This window comes from Diceros bicornis, chromosome 19 (genome assembly GCF_020826845.1).
Source record: "Diceros bicornis minor isolate mBicDic1 chromosome 19, mDicBic1.mat.cur, whole genome shotgun sequence".
In the NCBI taxonomy this organism is placed as follows: domain Eukaryota; kingdom Metazoa; phylum Chordata; class Mammalia; order Perissodactyla; family Rhinocerotidae; genus Diceros; species Diceros bicornis.
In genome coordinates this window covers 46466863-46488926 of record NC_080758.1, presented here as the reverse complement: position 1 = coordinate 46488926, position 22064 = coordinate 46466863, and the positions used below count along the sequence as shown (strand labels likewise).

The window sequence follows — 22064 nt, the reverse complement described above, 5'->3', positions numbered from 1 at the left end:
TCCTAATAAAGTCTTATAGTTTCTCTTGCATACAATCAATACAATGAAATATATTTGTTTTAGCTACTTTTATGCCCCCTCCCTCATAAGCACAGGTGAATTCTAGAAGACATTCTCTTGACCTAGTCCTTCCACTGATCATCCAGTTGACAGGTAAGCAAATACGTTATTTTAAAAGAAGCATTTTCTAACAGCAAGGGTTCAAGATCCCTTAAAATATTTTCTGAGGAAATAAATTCAACTAAACACACCTGCTATCTTAGATTAGATTTCTGACCAAAAAAATTCTTTATTTCATTTGCTATAAAGGACATTTGTGAGACATTAGATGAGATTTGAATAAAGCCTGCAGATCAGGTTTTAGTGTTAACACTGACTCAGTGTTAATTTTACTCTGGTTTCGTTACAGAATGTCCCTGCTTTTAGGAAATACACACTGAGTATTTAGGGGTTAAGGGACACAACATCTGCAACTGACTCTCAAATGGTTCAGACAGAGGAGGGTGTGTGTGTGTGTGTGTGTGTGTGTAAACAAAGAGAAAGGAGGAGCATGAAACAAATTCCCCAAGTGCTAACGGTCGGTGAATCTAGGTGAAGGGTAGACATGATTTCTTTGTACAATTTTCGCAACTTTTCTGTGTGTCTGAAATGATTTCAAAGCAAAAATTTTTGAAATGTGTTTCTGTTCAGAGTTAGGAAACACCTTTAGGTGTGGGAGGCATTATTTTCCCCTCTTTCTTTGAATGGTTGCCCAATGAAGTAGCTTTCTTGGCTGACGGTAAAACAATCAGGACCACAAATCTAGAGATCCGGACTGAAGATGATTTATACAATAATAAGCTCTCTGCTTTTTCAACATCAGCTTTTCAATCTCAAATGTTGCACATTCCCATCAAAGCTACCTAAGTAGCAACCACACATAATATGACACCTTAATGTGATTCCATTTTGAAGCCCATGGATCCGCTTACTTATAGCATTGGAAATAGTTGAGTTATCTCTCTGGCCTTTGGAATTCCTGACATTGGATCAGATCACATTGAATCCAAATTATCACCTATTATTAGAAAGTCAGGGACAAAGAGAAATCTAAGGCAGATGCACAAACATCAAACAATTTTCTCATAACCCAAAGCTAAAACTGATGCCAAAAGTTAATGCCGACCGCACAATGACTAGCTTCCCCAGCCTAAGTTTTTCTCTGTTCTTCCATTTCCATATCCTATCCAGGAGATCTCTTTGTTTAAATATAGAGCTTTATACAACTATAGAAATCAAGGTTGAAGCAAAAGAGGTCATAAAGTAAGAAGAAAAGCAGAACCACATTTTCACTTGACATCTGGCATTAAAGCAAATTACTTGTTTTGCATTGGTTATGTTGTGTTAATAAACCTGGGCGACTTTATAGCACCTTTGACTTCATCCTAAATGGTCACTACGATGAAAAGTCACTAATAGCAATTAACACTGAGCACTCAGTTGGTCTAGGCTCTAAGTATTTTATTTCATTATCTCATCTAATTCTTACAATAACTCTATTATTTGTGCATAATACTAATATTATGCCCCTTTTACAGATGAGGAAACTGAGGCTTGGAGATGTCTAATGGCTTGCTTGAGGCTGCACAACTATTTTAAACAACGAATCATATTGCTTTTCAAAGTAAATGATCTGTTAATTCTAGAGTTCAAGGCACTTTATAAACATTCACCAGTTTATTCCTCTCTATCCAAAGGTTCTGTAGCCTACATTCATGATTATAAGCGACCACTCCTGTTAGAATGAGGTCACCAAGGGGGGTGAAAGTCATGCCGAACATTAATATTAGGAATGTACATGAATGTTGATAGTAGCATTATTCATATGAGCCAAAACCTGGAAACAACCCAAAGGCCCATCCCATTGGAATGATACAAGGATATATTTGTACAATGGAATTCAAAAAATGGAATTCAGACAATGGAAGGTTCTTTCCATGAAGAAGAGCACACTTCTGCTCCAGATGCACTGGACGAATCTCAGAGATAAAATGCGGTGTGGAAGAAGACAGACATAAGAGTATCTCCTTTAGCATTTCATTTATATAAAGTTCAAAAGCAAGCACAACGGATCTATGATGACAGAAGTCAGGATGGCAGTTACCCTTAGGAATAAATGGGGCTGTGGGGTGACACTTCCAGAGAGACGCTTTATATCTGGATCTGGGTGGTGGCTACATGTGTGCACATACGTGAAAATTCATCGAACTGAGCACTTATTTGCGTACTTTTTGGATGTAAGTTAAACCTCAATAACCATGTACAAATCAAACAGAAAAGTGGAGACCAGCCTGGGATTTTCACCTTGAACCCCAAGGGCAACTTTGAGCTTCAGGGTGAGCTTGGTCACTTCTGGGCCAGAGCCTTAACACAAATCTTTTCCAGAAGGTTCTGTGCTGTTCCTGGGGAAGACAGCAGAAAACTCATTACCAGCAAGCTGTGCGGGTCCCTCATGTACCTCCTCCTTGCCACCAGGGAAGGATGCTGGCCTTTGCCCCGTAAACTCCACCCTTAGGCATAAACAGAGGTGTGGAAATCTGTGAGGAGAGCTGAAACCTAGGACCCACTGCCAAGTGCCCACTCTCTTAAAACCCAGAAGGAAAAAAATTACTAGCGCTAGATTTTTTTTTAGTACATTTTAAAGGCCATCATTTACAAATAAGAAAGACTGGTCTCTTTGCATTCTTTTTCAGGACTTTACTCCTAACCCCACTCCCCACCCCAAATCCTTAATAAACATAAGGAATAGAAAAACAAAGTCCAAATAACAGAGACCTGGTACCCAGCTGGTTCTCTCCAATAGGAAAAACAGGTTCTGCCCATGAATCAAGAGGGAAAAATGATTTGAGGAAGCAAAATGAACAGAAAACCTTTCAGAATGTAGACTAGCTCAAAAAAAAAAGAACAGATTGGTCACATTTCTTATAAATTACTTCTAGCTGTTGTTTTGCACTATCTCTGGTTGCTTTAGATCCAAGAAAACAAAACCTTTTAAACTCTAAGAACAATGACACTCTTCTAGGCACTTGACATGTGCACTGACTCTTCATATCCTCAAAAACAACCCAAAGTGCAGAGGACTATTATTTCTTCATGTTACAGATGAGAAAACTGAAACCCAAAGAGATCAGTGCCACACAGCTGGTAAGAGGAGGAGCCAGGATCTGAACCCAAGAAATCTGATTATGTCAACTGTATTTATCCATAAACAAACAAATATACAGACAACAAGAAAATACTAGAGAATTGTTTGAGCTACAACATTTTGAATTTTGGAAACCAAATGTTAGCTGAATGACCAAAACTGGAAACAAATTTTCTCAAAATATTTATATAGACTTTATCAATTATTCCTAAAGCTCATCCATAAGGGGGAAATGGTAGAGAGCATAGCAGTTGCTTGGATGCTCCTTGCTTTAATGCGACCTGTTGTGGTAATTTGTAAGAAGCATTAAATGTGTTGGTCTCTAGTGCTATAAAGGGATCACTCCCCTATTAGGAATGCAAGACAGAAGCCTAGTCCCCTTGCTTCACTCTGACCAACAGCACAGATTCCAGAGAAGGTCAGAGATCAGACAGGGAACCATCACAAGACCGGATCATGCCTTGACTTGGTTTGAGCACTTTCGGCTTACCCACTGCTGCCTAGAGGGAACTGAGAGCCTGAGAGGCGCAGGTGAAGTCCAGAGAAGGCGTGTGTCTTAGAAAGAACACTAGGAGCATGAGGCCTGGCAGCCGGCCCGGCTCTACCTTTCTAAGCAACTCTGGCCATGTCACTTCACCTCTCTCACTGTCATTGCCTCGACCTTCTGAACTGCCACTGGAATCACTGCCCATGGAAGGCAAGACAGAACTAGCAGTCTGAACCTCATTGATTGCAAAAACAAAACAAAATAATAATCAATATTCTCCAGGGGATTCTAACAGTACCCAGAGTCTAAACAACATAATATTCAAAATGTACAGGTTGCAACCTGAAGTCACTTGACAAAGATAAGAGATGAGGTTAGTTCATATGGCCTCTTGGTTATTCAAGTTCTAGCATTCTGATTATTAAAAAAAAAAAAGCAAAGTAGTAGGAATAGAAGCTAATGCTTGATGACAAGAGGTGGGCCTTTTTTGTAGGGAACTCAAAATATAAATTTAAACGTTTATAATCACTAATATTTATTGGGCACCTATTTGTGCATTTCCTATTCTATGGGGGCTATAGGTGTGACCTCACTATATGTTAACCCTCACTTCAGCCTTGTGAAGCAGGAACTAGTGCCATCCTCATTTTGCAGATGGATGCGAAGCTTAGAATTAGAAGTCAAATGATTTTCCCAGGACGGCGGAAACGAGATGCAAGCCTAGTTGTTTCTACGTCAAACACGTCAGGAGATGGCACAATGGGCCTCCCCCTGCACAAGAAAGGCAAGATGAATGGATGTAACATGTTTCCTTTGGCTATATGACTGGATTAAGGATTAGAACTGATGCTGAGTGGGTGCTCAGTGTGCTCCAAGCACCACTACGTACTTGACACATATTTAAACAACCTTTGACTGATATGAGTACATAATCCCTATTGGTCTTAGTTTGGGTTCTCCCAGAGGCCGACCTGAGACAAGGACTTGAGTGTGAGTAGTTCATTTGGGAGGTGAGCCCAGGAAGCACTGGTAGGGGACGGGAGAAGTGAGACGGGAGGGAAGGCAGCCAACGCTGCGTGCTTTATTAAGCCAGTTATCACTGCAGGCAGCTGGGAAGTCCAAGACACAGTACATAGCACATGCCTCAGAGGTGCCCCACCAGAGGGGAGGCAGCTTGGGTATTTATACACCTGCTCCCTTCAGCTCCTGCTTGAGGGCTGCTCCCAGAGGGTGGGGAGGGCATTAATCCTCCAGCCTTGCCATCTGCCCTGGACAAGGGCTCTGGTGGCACAAGAAAGTGTCGGACAAAACGTGGCAGGCGCTGGCAGTTGGCAATCAAACACGTAAGTGAGGGTCAGTGAGGCAGGCACAATAGTGTCCAGTACAACATGTTACAAGTGAAGAAACTGAGGCACAGAGATGTTAAGACACATGACCAAGCACACACAGAGCTCATCAGCAGCAGAGCTGGGACTTCAAACCCAGTGGTCCCAGTGGCTTGCTCTGAACCACCACACACTTTTGCGTTTCAGCTGAGAAATTTAGCCATCCCACCTCAGCAGAGCTGAGATGTGACACCCAGGCAGCCACAACAGCATGTTACTAATCCCCTGTAGAAACTACTCATAAAAAGCAGACCACCTGGTGTCCCGGTGGCCCTCAGGTCAGATGGGACCTGAAAATGAGCAGTTTTTCTACTTTTTGACCTTGAGGGAAGAAGATGAACTTTCCAGACCTCAGCTTCCTCATCTGTAGAATGGGACCACTCACAGCTTCCTGATGGGATTGTTGGGAGGACTGGGAGAGACCTCACACAATGAGCACCTCGTATGCACCTGACACATAGTAAGCAAGCTTAAATCATTGGTTCCCTCTGAACGTCCAGCGTATGCCTTTGAAAAGGGACACCAGGTTTAATGATCCAGGCCTGTTTGGTTTTTGCTTTTTCTGTGTTAACTGTGGTTTACTTGGTTTGAAATAAGAACTTAAAGTGCTTTGATAAATTAATTGAGAAGCCGTCTGGTTTCCTGTACATTTTTCTCTCTCACGTCTTCTTACTCTTCCTCACCCCCTCCTATCCACAGGTACAAAGACAGAAAGTCTGGCCCTCTGGGTTTTCCTGCCCCGAAACTCCCAAGGTTTTGTCACAGGCTCAGTCTGTTCCGTCTAACAGCTGAAAACCATAGATAAACTGAACATCTTAGGCAGCTGTGTATCTTTCAGAGCAATTGGAATCGAGAGGGAGAGAACCCCCCAGCTCGTTTCAGATGAGAAAGCCTGTGGGACAAAGGGTGGATGCGGTTCATCACAAACAGTTTTTGGTCCACTAACTGGGGAGGGCCTGGCTCATGCTGTTGTCCCTGCTCAATGTCTGTCCACTCCAGGCCCCTGGCATCCTAGCCTGTCACACTGGTCCGCAGGTGTTCATGGCCAGCGTCTGACTTGATTGGTTGGTACCTGGGCTAGAGAGACTGTTAAAGAGCCTGACTCTTCCCCTGCCTGGGGTGATCTTTCTAAAATGCTCTCTACTGCCTTAAAGACTCAGACAGCTCCTGGGGATGTACCCTGCCTTGCCCTCCATTCCTTCTTCCCACCACACCTCCTGAACAAGCAGCCTGTGTTCTCACTGCAGCCAACAGTATTGTGGCCCTCTGCGCCTTTCCACATGCTGTTCCCTGTGTCTGGTGGGCTCCTCGCCTTTCCTGACATGGATTCCCATGAAAGACTTGTGTGCCTGCCCTCTCCCCACTCCCTGTGTCCTCAGAGTTCTTTGCTGCCTCTGCCAAGGCAGAGAGGAAACTAGACCTCTCTCCTCAAGAAGCCCTCTGAACGCCAGACCTGGGAGTCGTCACGTGAGCCCCCTGCAGTGCCCAGCCTGAGGCCCACATGCAGCACGTGCTCCAAAAGTGACTGCTGAATTGAGCTGGAAATCCTTCCTTTGGGTAGCTACGTGAACATCATGTCTCTTCTCCTTACTCCCGCAGGTTACAGGAAGCATGCCTCTGGTGATGAAGCCATTGCCCAGGTATGGCGCAGTCAGCCCCATCCCTGCAGAGCCCTCTGTTGCCCTGATGTCCTGTAACCCGGGTTTGCTGTAAGTGTGGTCAGCAATGCACACTTCAGCCCATAAATAATAAATAAGGACGCAGCAGAGATGTAGCCAAAATTAAGATGATAAGGGGATTGGGATTCACTTAGATTTTTGTTCATTTTGCTTGGCTTCAAGAAAGGGCATTATGCAAAAGTGCAGGCTATATTCATGTCATATTTTGTGTACAGAATCCATCAGACTGATTTCAGTGCCTTCTTGCAAAAGGCCAGTAAAGACAAAGGCAGAGAGGAGATCAATCTTCCTTACAGAAGAATTCCAAATAATTTATGTAGATCCCCTGGGCTTGGGGAGATGGAGATTAATTCTACCCCTACCTGTTGTGTGGGCAGTGCTTAGTGGCTAGCTTCCGAAGAACAGAGGATAGAAAGGGGGGGTGGGGGGACATTTACTTTTACGGAGCAGAAACCCGGCAAACTCAACCTGGGGCAGGTGATCCAGGGTAACAGCACCCACACTGTCATGGGACAGCAGGCACCCTCTGGTACGGTCTGATTCACCTCTGCAGTCACTCTCCTTCCTCGTAAAATGGACCAGAAAGGCAGTGGTAGCCACCATGGGAGGTGCAGGAAAAACTAGCCACACGAGTTGGTTTCAGTCCTACTTGCATTCTGGCTTGAAGTCGCTAAGCTTTTGTTTCCTCATCTATAAAAATGAGGATAATAAACGGGGCCTCCTAAGGTATTAAGGGGATTTAAAGGGACTTCATGCATAAAAGTGCTCTGTAAACCATCAAGAACCACACATGGATGAGGGATTAGGGAGGCTTTCACTTGGTTCTATTAAAAATGCAGCATGCATTTAATACATACTCTTCGACTGGACAGAGGAGGCAGGCTGTGACTTCTGGCTTCTACAGAAGGCCCCGGCCCTGAAGAATAAGCAAGAAGCTCCAAAGTGGACATTGTGTCTGAAGTGAGAGGGCAGGGGCTGTGCCTGCACGACTTGGTCCCTGTTGAGAGACTGGGCGAATGCAGCAAGGCTATGGGTGGGACCCCTGGACAGCGAGGGCTCCTCTACGTGGTGCTCGCCTCACCAAGACAGCCAGTCAGCACCATCCTTTCGGCAGGAGTAGAGTAGTGGAAAACGTGTCCAAGTCTTAAGGATTCTGATGCTTCCATTTCAATCACCGTAGCATATCAAGTGTTCCTTCCTCGGCTCACGCTGTCAATTCCGATAAGAATTCCTCTTTTACCTGGTGATGTTTACTGCCTGGGAGGAGCTTATCTCTCTCTTGAGATGGAAGATTCTAGTATAGTCAGAAAACACTCTGGCACAGACATCTTCATGTGCCTTATTGGTGATGCCATCCTCCAATCTCCACCTTGTTAGCAAGGGCTCTCTGAATTATTGAGCTAATGGTGCCCTTGTCTAAAGTATCATGGAGTCAGGGACTCCTGGGCAGAGTCTTAACTCCAGCGTTGTGAATCTTTTAGTTGATAGAACATAATTAACCCAACTTTGATGTTTTAAAGTAAAAATTATAAAACAAATAATGCTCTGTGGGAAAAATAAGTGCTTCTTGCTGCGGTCTTCTATTTAAACTAATTTTCAAAAATAATATAGGCATTCTTTTTATATGCTGCAAGAGGTTGATTTTTCTCCTCTCTCTACCCCTTGTTAACTGTACAAGGACATTCACTCCTTTGAGGTGATATGGTCACATGAACCAGATCAGAAGTCAGATTCAAGGTTTTAACCTCAACATGGCACCACTATGCCTCTCTGACAACATCTCTCAGAATGACTCTTTATCTTAAAAAGAGCAGATAATAACTCAAGGGCTTAAAGAAGATTGTGAATTAAAAATTAATAACATGTCACACTGGATATTGAAGCTTGAGCCAGACTTGAATACTCATTTTTAAAAAAATGATATGAAGCAAAGTAGTTGTAATTATTTAACTCCCAGAGAATCACTTCAACCCCCCTTTCTTATTCGTGCCATACTCTCTGGTGTCTAAACCACATTTCAGTATCATTTCTCCACTAAAAAGACAAAAAACACATGTATACGTAAATTAATGTTCTCTTTGAAATACGTGGGAATTGAGTTTAAGGATACTTTTTCTTCAAATAATTAAAATACTCTTCAGAGAAAATAGTTACTTTTATTGTACAGATATTAAAGAAGCAGAGGCCGGCCCGGTGGCACAGTGGTTAAGTGCGTGCGCTCCACTGCGGCAGCCCGGGGTTTGCAGGTTCAGATCCTGGGCGCGCACCAAGGCACTGCTTGTCAGTCCATGCTGTGGCAGCGTCCCATATAAAGCAGAGGAAGATGGGCACAGATGTCAGCCCAGGGCCAATCTTCCTCAGCAAAAAGAGGAGGATTGGCATGGATGTTAGCTCAGGGCTAATCTTCCTCACAAAAAGAAAAAAAAAAGAAATTAAAGAAGCAAAACAATATTGTCTTGTTTTTCACTATTGACTTTTAGGAACATGAATAGTTGGCTTTTTTGTATCATTGTTGATAGTCTGTGGTGGGCAGTTTGAATGAAATAGAAAATTTGGGATTACCAACATTTTTGGAGTTGGAAAAGTTTTGTTTCTCTTGAAACAAGACTTGAAAACAGAGAGATTTCCCAACATTAACGTCAAATCAGAAATAAAAATTCTTTTGCTTGAATAAAGTCAAAACACTAACCACCAAAATGCAACAAGTTCTGCAAAGTGGAGATTTCACTACTAGAAATTTTGAACTAATTTATCCCATTGGTTGAAAAAGCCTGAAGCAAGAATGGTCTGACTGAGGAACAGATGTTGGAATAATGAGTAATGTCACACCCTGTCTATACTTACAGGGCGGGACACTCCAAGAATGAGTCTACCTCACTCTGTCGATGAGGCTACTGATCTCACGGCTTTTGAGTATGACCTGAAACTGTGTACAGTTTTTGTTAAAGCATCTGCTTGCCTTTCCATGTACCACGTTTTTTTTTTTGGCGGGGGTGGTGGTGAGGGGGGTGGATAACTGTCCAGAAGGGACACACAATATGTGGCCCTGGGATCAATACAGAGCTGGCTCACATGGGGACTCACCATGTCTTATCCTCATTGGCTTCATTCTCCAACCAGGAGGGCAAAGGTGATGTCAATCAACTAATATTTATTGGAGAACCTCTAAATAGCAGGGCTTCTGGATGGAAGTACTTTAAAGATCAGTCTAAACAGAATGCAAATTCTCCATGATAGGACACAAACATTTAGAATGGCAGTTTTCCATTTTTGAGATTGACTGTTTATCATTTTATAATCATCTAGAAAGTGCTAACCTAAAGGGTTGTGACAGGAGCATATGGATAAAGTGGCAGTGGGTGAGAGCCATTCTGTTTTTTTATTGGCTTTTCTCTATGCAACTCAAGAACCACTCTCTGGAAAAGACAGACTAGCACTATCTCCATATACTAAATGCCTATATGCTATGCATTCATTCATATGGTCATTTTTTACATATGAATGATGGCTCTAATTCTACACGGGTTAAACCAATGAACTGCCTCCTCCAACTTCCTTGATTTCAGACGGACGTTCTGTAAATCTAGGATTTAAATTTAAATCTGCACCTCCTTCAGAGCTATCTCCTTCAGAAGCTGTGGGAGAGGACAGACTAGAGTTTTTAAAGCAGAGAACCGCAAGTGGCATGCTTGAAAGCCTTACGAGCATTAGTAGACACCTGTTCAGAACAAAGTCAAGGCTTGGGATTCTGGGGATGGCATTCAGAGTGAATCACATTCAAAGTTAATTACATCCTCCCAGGAAGTGAGATATGGTGGGAATGAGCACACAATTGAGAGAGAAGATCTGGGCTGAATCCAAACTCCCCTATTTACTGGCAGCATAACCTTCTGCAAGTCACTCTACACATTTTGGCCTCTATTTTTGAATTTGCAAAATGTGAACAATATCTACACAAATATACCAATCTTGACTTGATTACGAGTCACTGTATTATCAACTCCTTAGTAAACTAGACAGCCCTTCATTTAGGAATATGTAAACCACAGACAACTAGACTGAGTCCATTTTCTTGTCAGAAGCCTAATCTAGTAACTTGCACATTTAATGGGACTGGTTTTCTAATAATTAGAGTCCCTCTTTCCCAGAAATTGGGCTTGTGATGAGTTTCTCAGGTTAACCTCTGCCCCGGCTCACCTTCCTCTTAATTTCAAAAGCCCAGTCAATGCAGTCACTGTACTTTTCAAAACAGAATGACAGTTTCATTGGGGAAGCAAAAGGTATGATGAAGTATCTGCTTTAATGCAAAAGTTTAAAAAACCAAAACAAACAAACCAATAAAAAAAGCATAACAAAGCTTCGGAAGGCCATGCCCTCCACAGAGAGCTGCAGTCTGAGCTGCCCCAACACAGGGGTGGCCTACTATTCCAATTCCCTTTAATTTTTTTATTTAAAAATTTTTTTGATTGATTTTTTATTGAGATATAATTTACATATTATATTGTATTAGTTTTAGGTGTACAACACAATTAAAAACTATTTTTTTTCCATTTTCCTTAATTTCTGATGAGAAAATATGAATGCAAGCAGCAGCAGAGGGGTGAGGTTAGAAAAACATGAGCTTCGAATCTGAGGGAAGTAAGTTCCAATGCTGCACCTGCCAGTAACTAGCTGGTAAGGCCTTGGGACAACCGGCTCCAGGTGCCTCTCTTCACTCCCCATGGACGCTGGTGCCTGCCTCACAGGGGTGAGGCCAGGACCCACTGAAATCGCTTGGGCAGGCTGCCTGGCTCATATTAGAGGCTCCACAGATGTCAGCTTCCCTTTCTGTTATGACCTTAGCTTTTAAATTAAAAGCTGCATCCTTCCGGAGCAGCAAAGTATATATTTATTGGTTAGAAAATGAGCCCTTGCGCTCTAAGAGCAAGTACCATATCCGAACTTCACTTCAAAAGCAGCTGCAGGGGAGCTTCCCGGGGCAGCACCGGCAGGCGAGGAAGGGAGGGCCTTGCTCCCCGGGAGCCCTGTCTCTGTGGGTCGGCTGGCGCTGCCCGCCACATAGCCCACGGCTGACGTCAGCGACTGCCTCCCTCTCCCCCGGGCCTCCCCAGAGGAAGCTTCCCTTGCAGGTTCGGGTCCTTGTAATATTATGTCTGAGGTGGTCTCCCCGGGAGGTGGGCTCCGGTGGGGCGGGGGAAAGAGACGGCCTCTGTGGCTCTTCCGCCTTCTCCTGGAAGCCTTTTTCACTCCTAAGGCACATGGCAAGGGCACATTCCTTCCAGCCCCTCGCTTCAGCAACACCCCAGCTCTAACCACGCCCCATCAAACCGGCTGAGCCACAAGAAAACAAACAAGGCTTTGATTCTTTTGTGTGAAAATCAAAGAGTTGCTGAAACTCACTTAAAGGAGAAAAAGAGAGAGGAAGGGAAGGAGAAAGAGAGAGAGCCCACTCTCTACCACACACTGTTTACTACTTTCGACAAACAGGCCCAATCAGAAAGAAGAGATCTGGGTTGAGCTTTATGAACTGCCTGGACACATTTGGTAGCTCTTTTGGCTGCTGCTGCCTGGTGAATGAGTTCTCTGAAATTAGCCTTTGAGAGTCAACCTTCTGAAATTAAAAATAAATAAATAAATCCCTTCAACACTTTCACCCTGGAAAAAAGACTGCTTGCCAAATTCAATGTTTCCTTGGCTGAAGTAAGTATTCACAATTCAGCCCTTCAGTGAGGTTATAAAGAAAGTATTTCCCCTGGACTTCAGAGAAAACACTTTTCATGTGACCTCCAAACTATGTCACCTATTTTAAAGGTACACAAAATAAACTCCTTTCCATCTTTTTTGCTTCCTCCGAAACAGTCTTTCTTACTGAATTCTATGGGATTAGAAGCCAGCAAGGCAGCTACTCTTTTGGGAGAAGAGTGACAGGGCAGGGGTCCCGGGGACTTCTGGATGCTGGTCATGTTCTGCTTACTGAGCTGGCAGCTCGTCACACAGGTGGAAACCCGTCCAACTGCACACCTGTGATCTCTGCATCCTCTGAATGTACACTATATCTCAATGAAAAGTGTATCCCCCCACAAAACACAGCAAACCACCCTGCCTCTCGGAAGACAGCAAAAATATCTTTCTACACATGCACAGCCTGCAGAGATGCACTTTTGTGTCACACAGACACAGCACAAAATCAGGCGGGCAACCAGACCTTAGAAGGCAAACTCTATCCCTGAACAGAGCCATTCTGCAGTTCATCAGTCACTCTCCAGAACATTTCCAAGCCCGGCATGCAGCAGCCGGGGCAGATATAAGGTGAGGTCTGCTTAAGAAGCTATGTTTCCATTCAAATGCGGCGAGGAGGTGGAGTGTGCTGCTGTTTCCAACTCCGGAGAAACCTTCACCCCAGATAACTAACATAGGGTGCACTGTCCTAGGAGGTTACAGTATTTTTTATATTAAAAAAAAGGCAAAGTAAGGACTCACCTATTTGGTCTTCAGGGATCAGCGACTCGATGGGGGGGTCCAGCTCTGAGCTCTGAGACAAATAGTTCTTCACCTGGGTCATGAACTGCCGGATGGTCTGCAGCATGTCGGTGCTGGACACATGGCACTCCTTGTTCTCCTGCAGAAAGCTCACGTAGTCCTGCACCAGGCAGCCGAAGTAGGTGCACTTGTCCCGGGACAGCTCGGCGATCCTCCTGACCATGCGCTTCTCGGGGGTCATGAAAGAGCTGAACACCCCGCTCATCTTGCGGAGCTGGGACTTGACGAGCTTGGGCAGCACAAAGGAGCTGTTCTTCTTCTTTTTGGATTTGATGGGGGGGGCCATGGTCTCCTGGTCGCTCTCCCCTTCGTAGTCCTCCAGGCTGCTGTTGGTGTCCGCCTCGTAGCCAAACAGGGGCATGCTGCGGTCGAAGTCCAGCGAGTCGGAGGAGGAAGTGGAAATGCTCATGTCGCTCAGCCTCTGCCGGCCTCCATGCCACGGGGGCCGTGATTCAGAGCCGCCGGGCCGGGCGCTTGTGCAATCGTCTGGGGCCTCCTCCGGCAGGGCTCCACCTGGGCTGCCGGCTGGGCCCGGCGCCGGCTCGGGCTCGGGCTCGGGCTCGGGCTCCCGCTCCCGCTCCGGGCCGGGGCGAGGCCGGCTGCCGGTCAAGGTCTTCGCGCCGCCTTCCGCCTCCAGAAAAGAAGCCTGCTTCTTCAGCCGGGGTGGAGGGATGGGGGCTGGTTTCGTTCCAAGCAGCGCTACGTTCCCATGTTTGTTATGGTTGACTGTTTCTGGCATGCTCGCCCGGGTTTCAGTCCTGGACAGCTGAGGGCTTGTGTGGAGACTATTAATAGCAGGTGGCGGGGGCCTGGGTGGGGGGGACCGAGGCCTCTCGGTGCCATTCGCGTTGGGAGTCCTTGTGCAGGGCCATTTCAGGCCTCCACTGAGGTCCTGGCTGTGCACTTTCAAGAAAAGAGGATTAATAAAACACAGGGCTCCGTTGGTCTGGCTGCACTCCAGCTCCGAAGGCGTCCTGGTTTTTATAGAATGCACTCCATTTATAAGGCAGAGCTGACGCGAGGCAGGGCAAACACCGTCTGAGGAGAGAGGCCTATGGGGAGGTGGAGGGTTTGGGGGTTTGTTGTCAGCTGGAGAGCTCCAAAAATCTGAAAGTCATTATCAGTGAACACAAGAATGTAAATACAGTACACTCGGGCCATTCCTTCACAAATTAAAAAAGCACACTTGCATGACAATGCACGTCTTTGGAGGAGGCGCTACACTTGGGTGTTGTTCTTTCTCTCTTTCTCTTTTTTTTTTGCTTTAATTGCATTCCTTTACTGGAAAGGGCAGAAATGCTGCCAGGCCCAGCTGTGGGCTCATAGGAAGGCTGCAGGGGCTTTTCACCTTCACAGCCCTTGAGAAATGGCTTGGCCAACATACAAAGCCAGCCCAGCCTTTTCACAGGTGAGGGAAAAAAAGAACTGGAATTGTTACACTATAAGCCTGGAAAAGGCCATGGGGCCCCCTGACTTGCTTTACAAAAGCGGAGTCCACTCGCAAAGCAACACCGCCCTTTCCAATCAACTGCTCCTGCGGTGCCTCCCCAGAGGGCCTGGCAGTTCCCCTTTAATGGACAGGACCAGCAGCTGGGCCTGGGGGATGTTACACAATCGGCTTGGGGTTTTATGTGTTCAGCGTTAAAACCCCAGAAGGAGGAAAAATACATACACGGGTCCCATCAGCAAAAAGAAGACAGCAAACTTATGCAAATGTTAACTGCAAGTTCAACCATTTATCTCTGTGGTTTGCTGCCCATCCTTCCCAAATCCTACAACCTCCTTACCATGGCTCTACATATTCAACACTGTTTGGAGTAGTGCACATTGCTCATTGCAGCTACACTGCCTGTGTCTCCTTTGACAGATGGGTCTCAGTTTTCCACACAAATCGAGGGAGGGAGTGGTGGTGATAAATGCTGTCTGTTGTAATTTCCATTTGGAATTGGTTATTCTCTCTCTATAGCTTTGCCTTGCTGTGTTTGCTTAAAATGTGTTTCTTTCCTCTGGGCCCAGAATGGCTGGTCACGGGGGGTTTGGGAGAGGCCGACACTGGGAGCCCTTGCTCTGCCTTGTCTGTGTTGTCAATGTGCCTGCGATTGGCACTTGAGTACCTGCTTTCTCTTGTCCTTCCTTCCCTTCCCTCTAGTTCTGTGCTGTCCAACACGAGAGCCAACAGTCACCTGTGGCTATTGAGCACTTGAAATCCAGCTAGTGCGATGGAGGAACTCAATTTTAAATTTTATTTAATGCAAATCAATTTAAATTTAAAACTGATGCGCAATCCAGTTACTGGAAAACTTTTAAGTAGGTTCAGAACTTGAGTATGTGAATCTACTTTTTCAACTGTAAATTTAATGAAATCTAAATACAGATTATGTATTTCTGATGAAAATTTAGTGCCTGAATAGAGATGTGCTGTAAGGATACAGTATATACTGGATTTCAAACACTTAGTATGAAAAAAAGAATGTAAAATATTTCATTAATATGTTATATTGATTATATACTGAAATAATATTTCAGATATATTACATTGAATAAAATGGATTATAAAAATTAATTTCACCTGTCTTTTTAATTTTCTTTGATGTAGCTACTAGACAATTGTGGATTACATACTGGCTCACCTTGTATGTATTTGTATTGGCCAGTGTCTGGCTCGGTGGAACTGTTCTTTGGGTGCTCCTTAGACTTCTCCTGCCACCACTGTAAGACTTCATAAGGCTCAGTACACTGAGCTCACATGTACGTGTTCCTCCCAAATAGACTATAAACCTGGGTGGTGAGGGGATGGACACGATTAACCTTTGAACCCTTGGTGTGGGGCATAGTGTCTGCCATATGGCAGACCCTCCAGAAATATTTGTTGGACCAACCCATAAATGAGGTACAGAATTTTAAACAATGCTGTCTCTTCACAATATGGATAATGTGCACATTGACAATTACGAGTTGAATATATGTTAATTAGCCCTCATTTGCTTCAGGTTAGTGGCCACTAGAGCAAGCTATCTTGGCCTTTATCTTTGCAGGGCACAAGCACTGTCCAGGATACTTCAGTCCTTCAGCTCCGCCACGAAGCCTGCACTGCACGCCAAACCAGCAGTTATGGGGACAGAAGTCACCAGAGAAAACTGAGACCTGGTCATGACTTCAAGAGGCCTACAATCTAGTTGATTATATTAACTTAAATTCAGGAAATATTTTAAACCGTCTCCAAAGGTGTGTAAAACTCAGTTGCAAGAGGTGGCGTAACTTTTGATATTTTTACCAGGATTCTGTGTCCCAGTCCTACTTCCCAGTTGCCCATCAGACAGGCCTCAGACACATGTGGCAATTCTTTTGAAGCAATCCAAGTTTCAGAAGGGAATCTGAATCTGCCTCCAGGCTTCTCTGTGAATTATGCAGGCTCCCTTGGCAACGGCGCCCGCTTCAAAACATGTTCTTTAAATTAAGAGAAAAATATGCCAAAGGAGGAACACATATATTTTTTATGTGCTGGGTCAAGTGTCATAGTTTCCTAGGTGCTAGGAGTCCTGGTACTTGCACTTTAGAATCCCAAACGTCCCTTCAAATATCATGGCCTAGTTGTTAATTTATCTGAAGACCGAAGCCCTAAAATCTTAAGAGAATTTCCCCCTTCCGATCTGGGAGGAAAACTTTTTTGCAAAAGTTAAACCCACAGGGATTCCCCAGGGCAATGGGACAAAGAAGTGAAACTGGGTGAGCTGTGTGTCCTGATCCAGCGTCAACCGCTGCCCAGCAGCATGGTGTTGGGTGTAGGGGCATTGGCAAAGGGGCAGGACAGGGAAGAAGTGCCCAGCTGGCCAGAGCAAGGTCGCACGGCAGGGTAAGGGATGTGGCCCAGAACACCAGGGCCGGAACTGAACAATAAGAGAGGAAGTGAGACAGATGTTACTCTAGAGGCCTGTGCTGTCAAATTCCTCAAAGCACAGAAGTGCTGCCAATGCCCGTGCGTTCCTCTAGAATAAAACCTGGGCATGTGAGATGCACTGCACTGGATTTCCCTTTCTATCAAGCACTGCCCTTCCCCAGCAAGATGCCACAGAAAGGAAACACTTGACACTTTACAGAAGTTTATGTAATATTGGGACTTGGCATTTTGGGTAGCTCAAACTCCTTGACAGGAGACACCGTGCAGATATGGGAGTTACCCAGGCAAACTCAGCACCGGCCTCTGAGAGTTGGTTCAACATTTGACTTAATAGAGACTCTCAGAAGCTGTGATTCAGAGACCTCATGGACCTGAAGGCCAAGTTTTGCCATGGAGATGGGCATTATTTCTTGATGTAATGATGTATCATCAGCCAGCCTAACATTGACTCTGCTCCATGGATTCATTTCAACAGAGACCCAGGGCAGGGGCACCTACTTACTTAGTCCCAGCTGGGCTAGTTCTTCAAGCTGTGCCTCAGTCTTGGCTGTTGAAATGGCATAAGGCAACTTCAAGGTAAACGGCAGAACGTCCCTGATTTTTCAAAAAAGAGAATATTTGTAATTACATGTCTTGTTTCTATCTTTTGCTTTCATTTCCATCCGAGAGATGTTTTAGCTTAAACTATGTAAAATGTCCTAACTAGATGCCACATCATACCTATAGATACCAAAGATGACGGGAACTTATCTCTACTGCTGATAGGGCTGTAGGAATACTATTCCTGCCCATATTCTCACACTTGGCACAGGCTGAGAGACAAGCCCACGTGGTTTCAGTATCTGTAGTCAGGACCAAATTTCCTTCCCGGGTAGCTAAAATGAGTCTAGAGTTAATATCCGAATCGCTAACTATGTTGGTGGATCTATCATATGTATAAAATATTATGTACTAATTTGCTAGATGCTCTGAATGTGGGGCCTCCACTCCCTGGGCAGCAATGTGTAACCCTCAACCAAGATTGAGTATCCCATTGCCTTACACACGGCAGGTTCTCAATGAATATCTGTTGACTTTACTTGTGACATCTTCCAGCCAGAGCCGGTGCACTGTCCTTTGTGCTGGAGACAAAATTTCCTCGTGTTTTAAGGTAGCGCAATGTGCACACGAATCCCTGGGGATCTTGTTATACTGCACACTCTGATTCACAGGAGGTCTAGGTGAGGCTGGTGATTTGGCGTTTCTGCCAAGCTCCCGGACAACGCTGCTGCTGCTGCCCCTGGACCACACTTTGAGTAGGAAGACAAATCTAAAGGCCCTCATGCAACAACCCTGCCCCCAAGCAGCATGGCACCATGTGTAGACTGGCAAACACAGGCACTGCAGCGTCACAGACCAACAGGCCCAACAGGAAAGAGCTGAGCTGATAGCAGGGTCCTGCCAGGGCCAGGGGATAGCGTCACCACTGGTAAACACATGGACCATGACCTCCTGCTTTCTTTGAAAGGGCAAAGGCAGACTTAAAAAACATTTGTCCATTTTCTTTTTTTTTAAACATTCAACTTTATTTATTTTGTTTTTGTTTTTTTGTTTTGTGAGGAAGATCGGCCCTGAGCTAACATCTGCCAATCCTCCTCTTTTTTCCTGAGGAAGACTGGCCGTGGGCTAACATCCATGCCCATCTTTCTTCACTTTATATGGTACGCCGCCACAGCATGGCTTGACAAGTGGTGCGTCGGTGCGCGCCCAGCATCCGAACCGGCGAACCCCGGGCCGCCGCAGCGGAGCACGCGCACTTAACCGCTTGCGCCACCGGGCCGCCCCTGTCCATTTTCATATACAAGGGTTAGGAGCATGCTCTAAGCATTGGTGAAGACCCCACAGGGCTCAGCACAATGCCTTGCCTGATGCAGACAGGGAGAAAGTGTGTTTTGAATAAATGAATGAATGAATATTCAATAACAATGGTGATTTATCTGAAAAGGAGTTGTTTTTTCGGTGGTGGAATTGCTCTTACAAAGAAAGAATTCATTCATTCATTCAACAAATGGTTATGGCCATCTCTGACGTGGCAGACACTGTTCCAGGTGCTGGGAATAAAACAGACGAGTCCCCGCCTGCATGGAGCTTCATTCCAGTGCAACAGACAATAAACAAATATGCAGTTTATAGAATATGGGAGAAAGGGATGTGTGCCATGGATAAAAATAAAGTACAAAAGGGAAATAATAGTGTTCGAGTGTGAGAGTTGGCCAGGGAGGGTCCCATGAGCAGGTAGCATTTGACTGAAGATCTAAAGGTGGCCAGGGAGTAAACCATGAGGGAAAGAATTTCCAGGCAGAGGGAGCAGCAAGTGCAAAGGCCCTGGGGTGGGGGAGGGTCTGACATGTATGAAGAATGGCAAGGAGGCCATTGTGGCTGAAGTGGAATAAGTGAGGGACAAAACTTGGAGCTTATGCCTGTATTTTATCTACACAAGATGCCCTGAAAATTTCCACTGAAAAGAACAACTATACCAAACAACTAGTTGTTTACAGTAAGATTAGGCAACATTCTAGGCTGAATCAGATTAAATGTGGATGACGGGAGGATTCTGGAACCCTTGACGCTATTGACAATGAATAACAAATTAGTAAGGTCAATGAAAAGAGCAAAACATGAGTAAAATGTGAGGGCGTCACAAGGGCTCTGATACCCTGCTTATACAAAGGCTAGGAGCTGGCAGTCAGGAGGCTCCTCTTTCCTGGGGTGTCAAGCCTGGGTCACCTCCTGCTTCCAGGAGACCCTCTCATCTGCCCCCAGATGTTGTCAGCACCTCCTTCTTGTCCCCTCGCATCTGATCTGGATAAAGTGGGTGGAGCCACAGGGGACAGCAGCATTTGTAACAGGAGAGGCCATGACTCTGATTAGAGTCTTAAAAGAAGATTAATGGGAACCAGAACTTTGTCACGCCAAAGCACCATGCTAATATATGTTTCTATGGCTGTACCAACTTCTTTTTTTTTTGTCTTTTTTTTGTGTGTGTGAGGGAGATCAGCCCTGAGCTAACATCCGTGCTAATCCTCCTCTGTTTTTTTGCTGAGGAAGACCAGCTCTGAGCTAACATCTATTGCCAATCCTCCTCCTTTTTTTCCCCAAAGCCCCCAGTAGATAGTTGTATGTCATAGTTGCACGTCCTTCTAGTTGCTGTATATGGGACACGGCCTCAGCATGGCCGGAGAAGCAGTGCGTCGGTGCGCGCCCGGGATCGGAACCCGGGCCGCCAGTAGTGGAGCGCGCGCACTTAACCGCTAAGTCACCGGGCCGGCCCTGTACCAACTTATTTAAAAGCTACTTTCTTTAGACAATTTGAGGGAAAAGCCACATATGACAAAACCAAGCTATGTTTATTTTAAACTTTTACCTTGCCCAGTTCAGTACCTGGAGACTAAACATCACATGCCTGGTTTTGGTTTTTCTTAATGACATACATGACAGGAAACCACACCCGTCATTCGCTAATGGGTGGTTTTAGGTTTCAATCTACGAGAAAATTAGATGTTGTGCGTGAGTCCCCCCACCCACTGTGCCAGCCAAGGGTACACACAGCATCTCCTTCTCTCTCTCTCACACACTCACGCACACACTCACACACACCTGCACAAAGGGGGTACTTCCTTCTCACCTACTCCCTGTTAAGGAAAGGGGCTTGATTCTAAAACTTACATAACAGACAAAATAAAGCCATCTTAGGTATAAACGTTTCACCCGAGAGTCCTAGTACATGCATAATCTAGACTTGTTTAACGTTGTATGTCGTATTTCTAAAGGGGAGGAGACTAACTTTATTGAGCACCTACTTTGCATTGCACCAAGCACTTTAATTCATGTGTCGCCCCTATATGCCCCTGGGAGGAAGCTACAATGTCCCCCATCCCACGGATCAGAAGCACAGGATGACATCGATGGGGAGGACCCTGCTCCTGCTCACATCGCTAATGCGGGATGAAGTGGAGACGGGAACCCAGGTGTGTTGGACTCCGTGGTCTGTGGAGCTGTACTGTATAGTGGGAAATTATGGGCTTCAGCATCAAGGCAGGCCTGGGTTCAAATCAAATATCTGCTACTTGAATTGAATTGTAGGCAAGTTTCTCACTTTGTCCGAGCCACAGTGTCTCCACCATGATCCTAATTTCAGGGTTGCCATGACGATTAGAAATAATGTAGGTATGGTGCCTAGCACAGATACAGAAAGCCCCTGAAATTGTAATTATATTTAATAATTAATAATTATAATTTTTATTTCCTCTAGCCCCTCACTACCCAAAGTGCAGCTGTAGGACCAGAAGCATCGGCCTCATCACCTGCGAGCTTGTTGGAAATGCAGAATCTCAGGTGCTGCCCCAGACCCCCGGAATCGGAATCTGCATTCTAACAACATTCCAGGTGATTCTAGTGCACATCAAAGTTTGCAAGGCAGTGCTCTCCTCTACACTGATTACACCAAATTGACAGAGCTATTAGACACTGGTGGTCAAGGTTTGCATGACAATTTGTGTTCTCAACTCTACTTTTCAGTGTGCCTTCCTGATGTGGCAAATCACATGCATATTGATCCATGAATTCTCTAGTCTAGGGCATATGTGCATATGCATTCTGTGTGAAACCAGACCTGACAATCTAATCACTTTCTCTCTTTGAATATATTTATTAATAACCAACTAGAACATTTCAAAAATATTTTGGTAAGTCTGGATCAAATCAATTACTGATTACTAAATACTCAGATTTAGGTAAATGAGTAACATACAATGTAAAAGGAGAAACTAAAACATCAAGATCCTTTGCATTAAAAAAAAAATAGGAAAATGGGGTCTCCCTAATCACAAAATGTCAACATCGGGATTTTTCT

General features: G+C 45.0%; 1 protein-coding gene across 5 annotated transcripts in view; it reads right to left on the bottom strand.

Moving 5' to 3' along the window:
* The window catches only part of RIN2 (Ras and Rab interactor 2), a 214399-nt gene that overhangs the window by 11865 nt on the left and 180470 nt on the right, over positions 1 to 22064 (bottom strand). For all 5 annotated transcript variants that reach the window (XM_058563310.1, XM_058563312.1, XM_058563313.1 and 2 more), the window contains 2 exons: positions 17676 to 17767; positions 13216 to 14382 (listed from right to left, as the gene is read on the bottom strand). In XM_058563310.1, the coding sequence (XP_058419293.1) occupies positions 13216 to 14382; positions 17676 to 17767 (1259 nt within the window). The remainder of the gene's footprint in view (positions 1 to 13215; positions 14383 to 17675; positions 17768 to 22064) is intronic.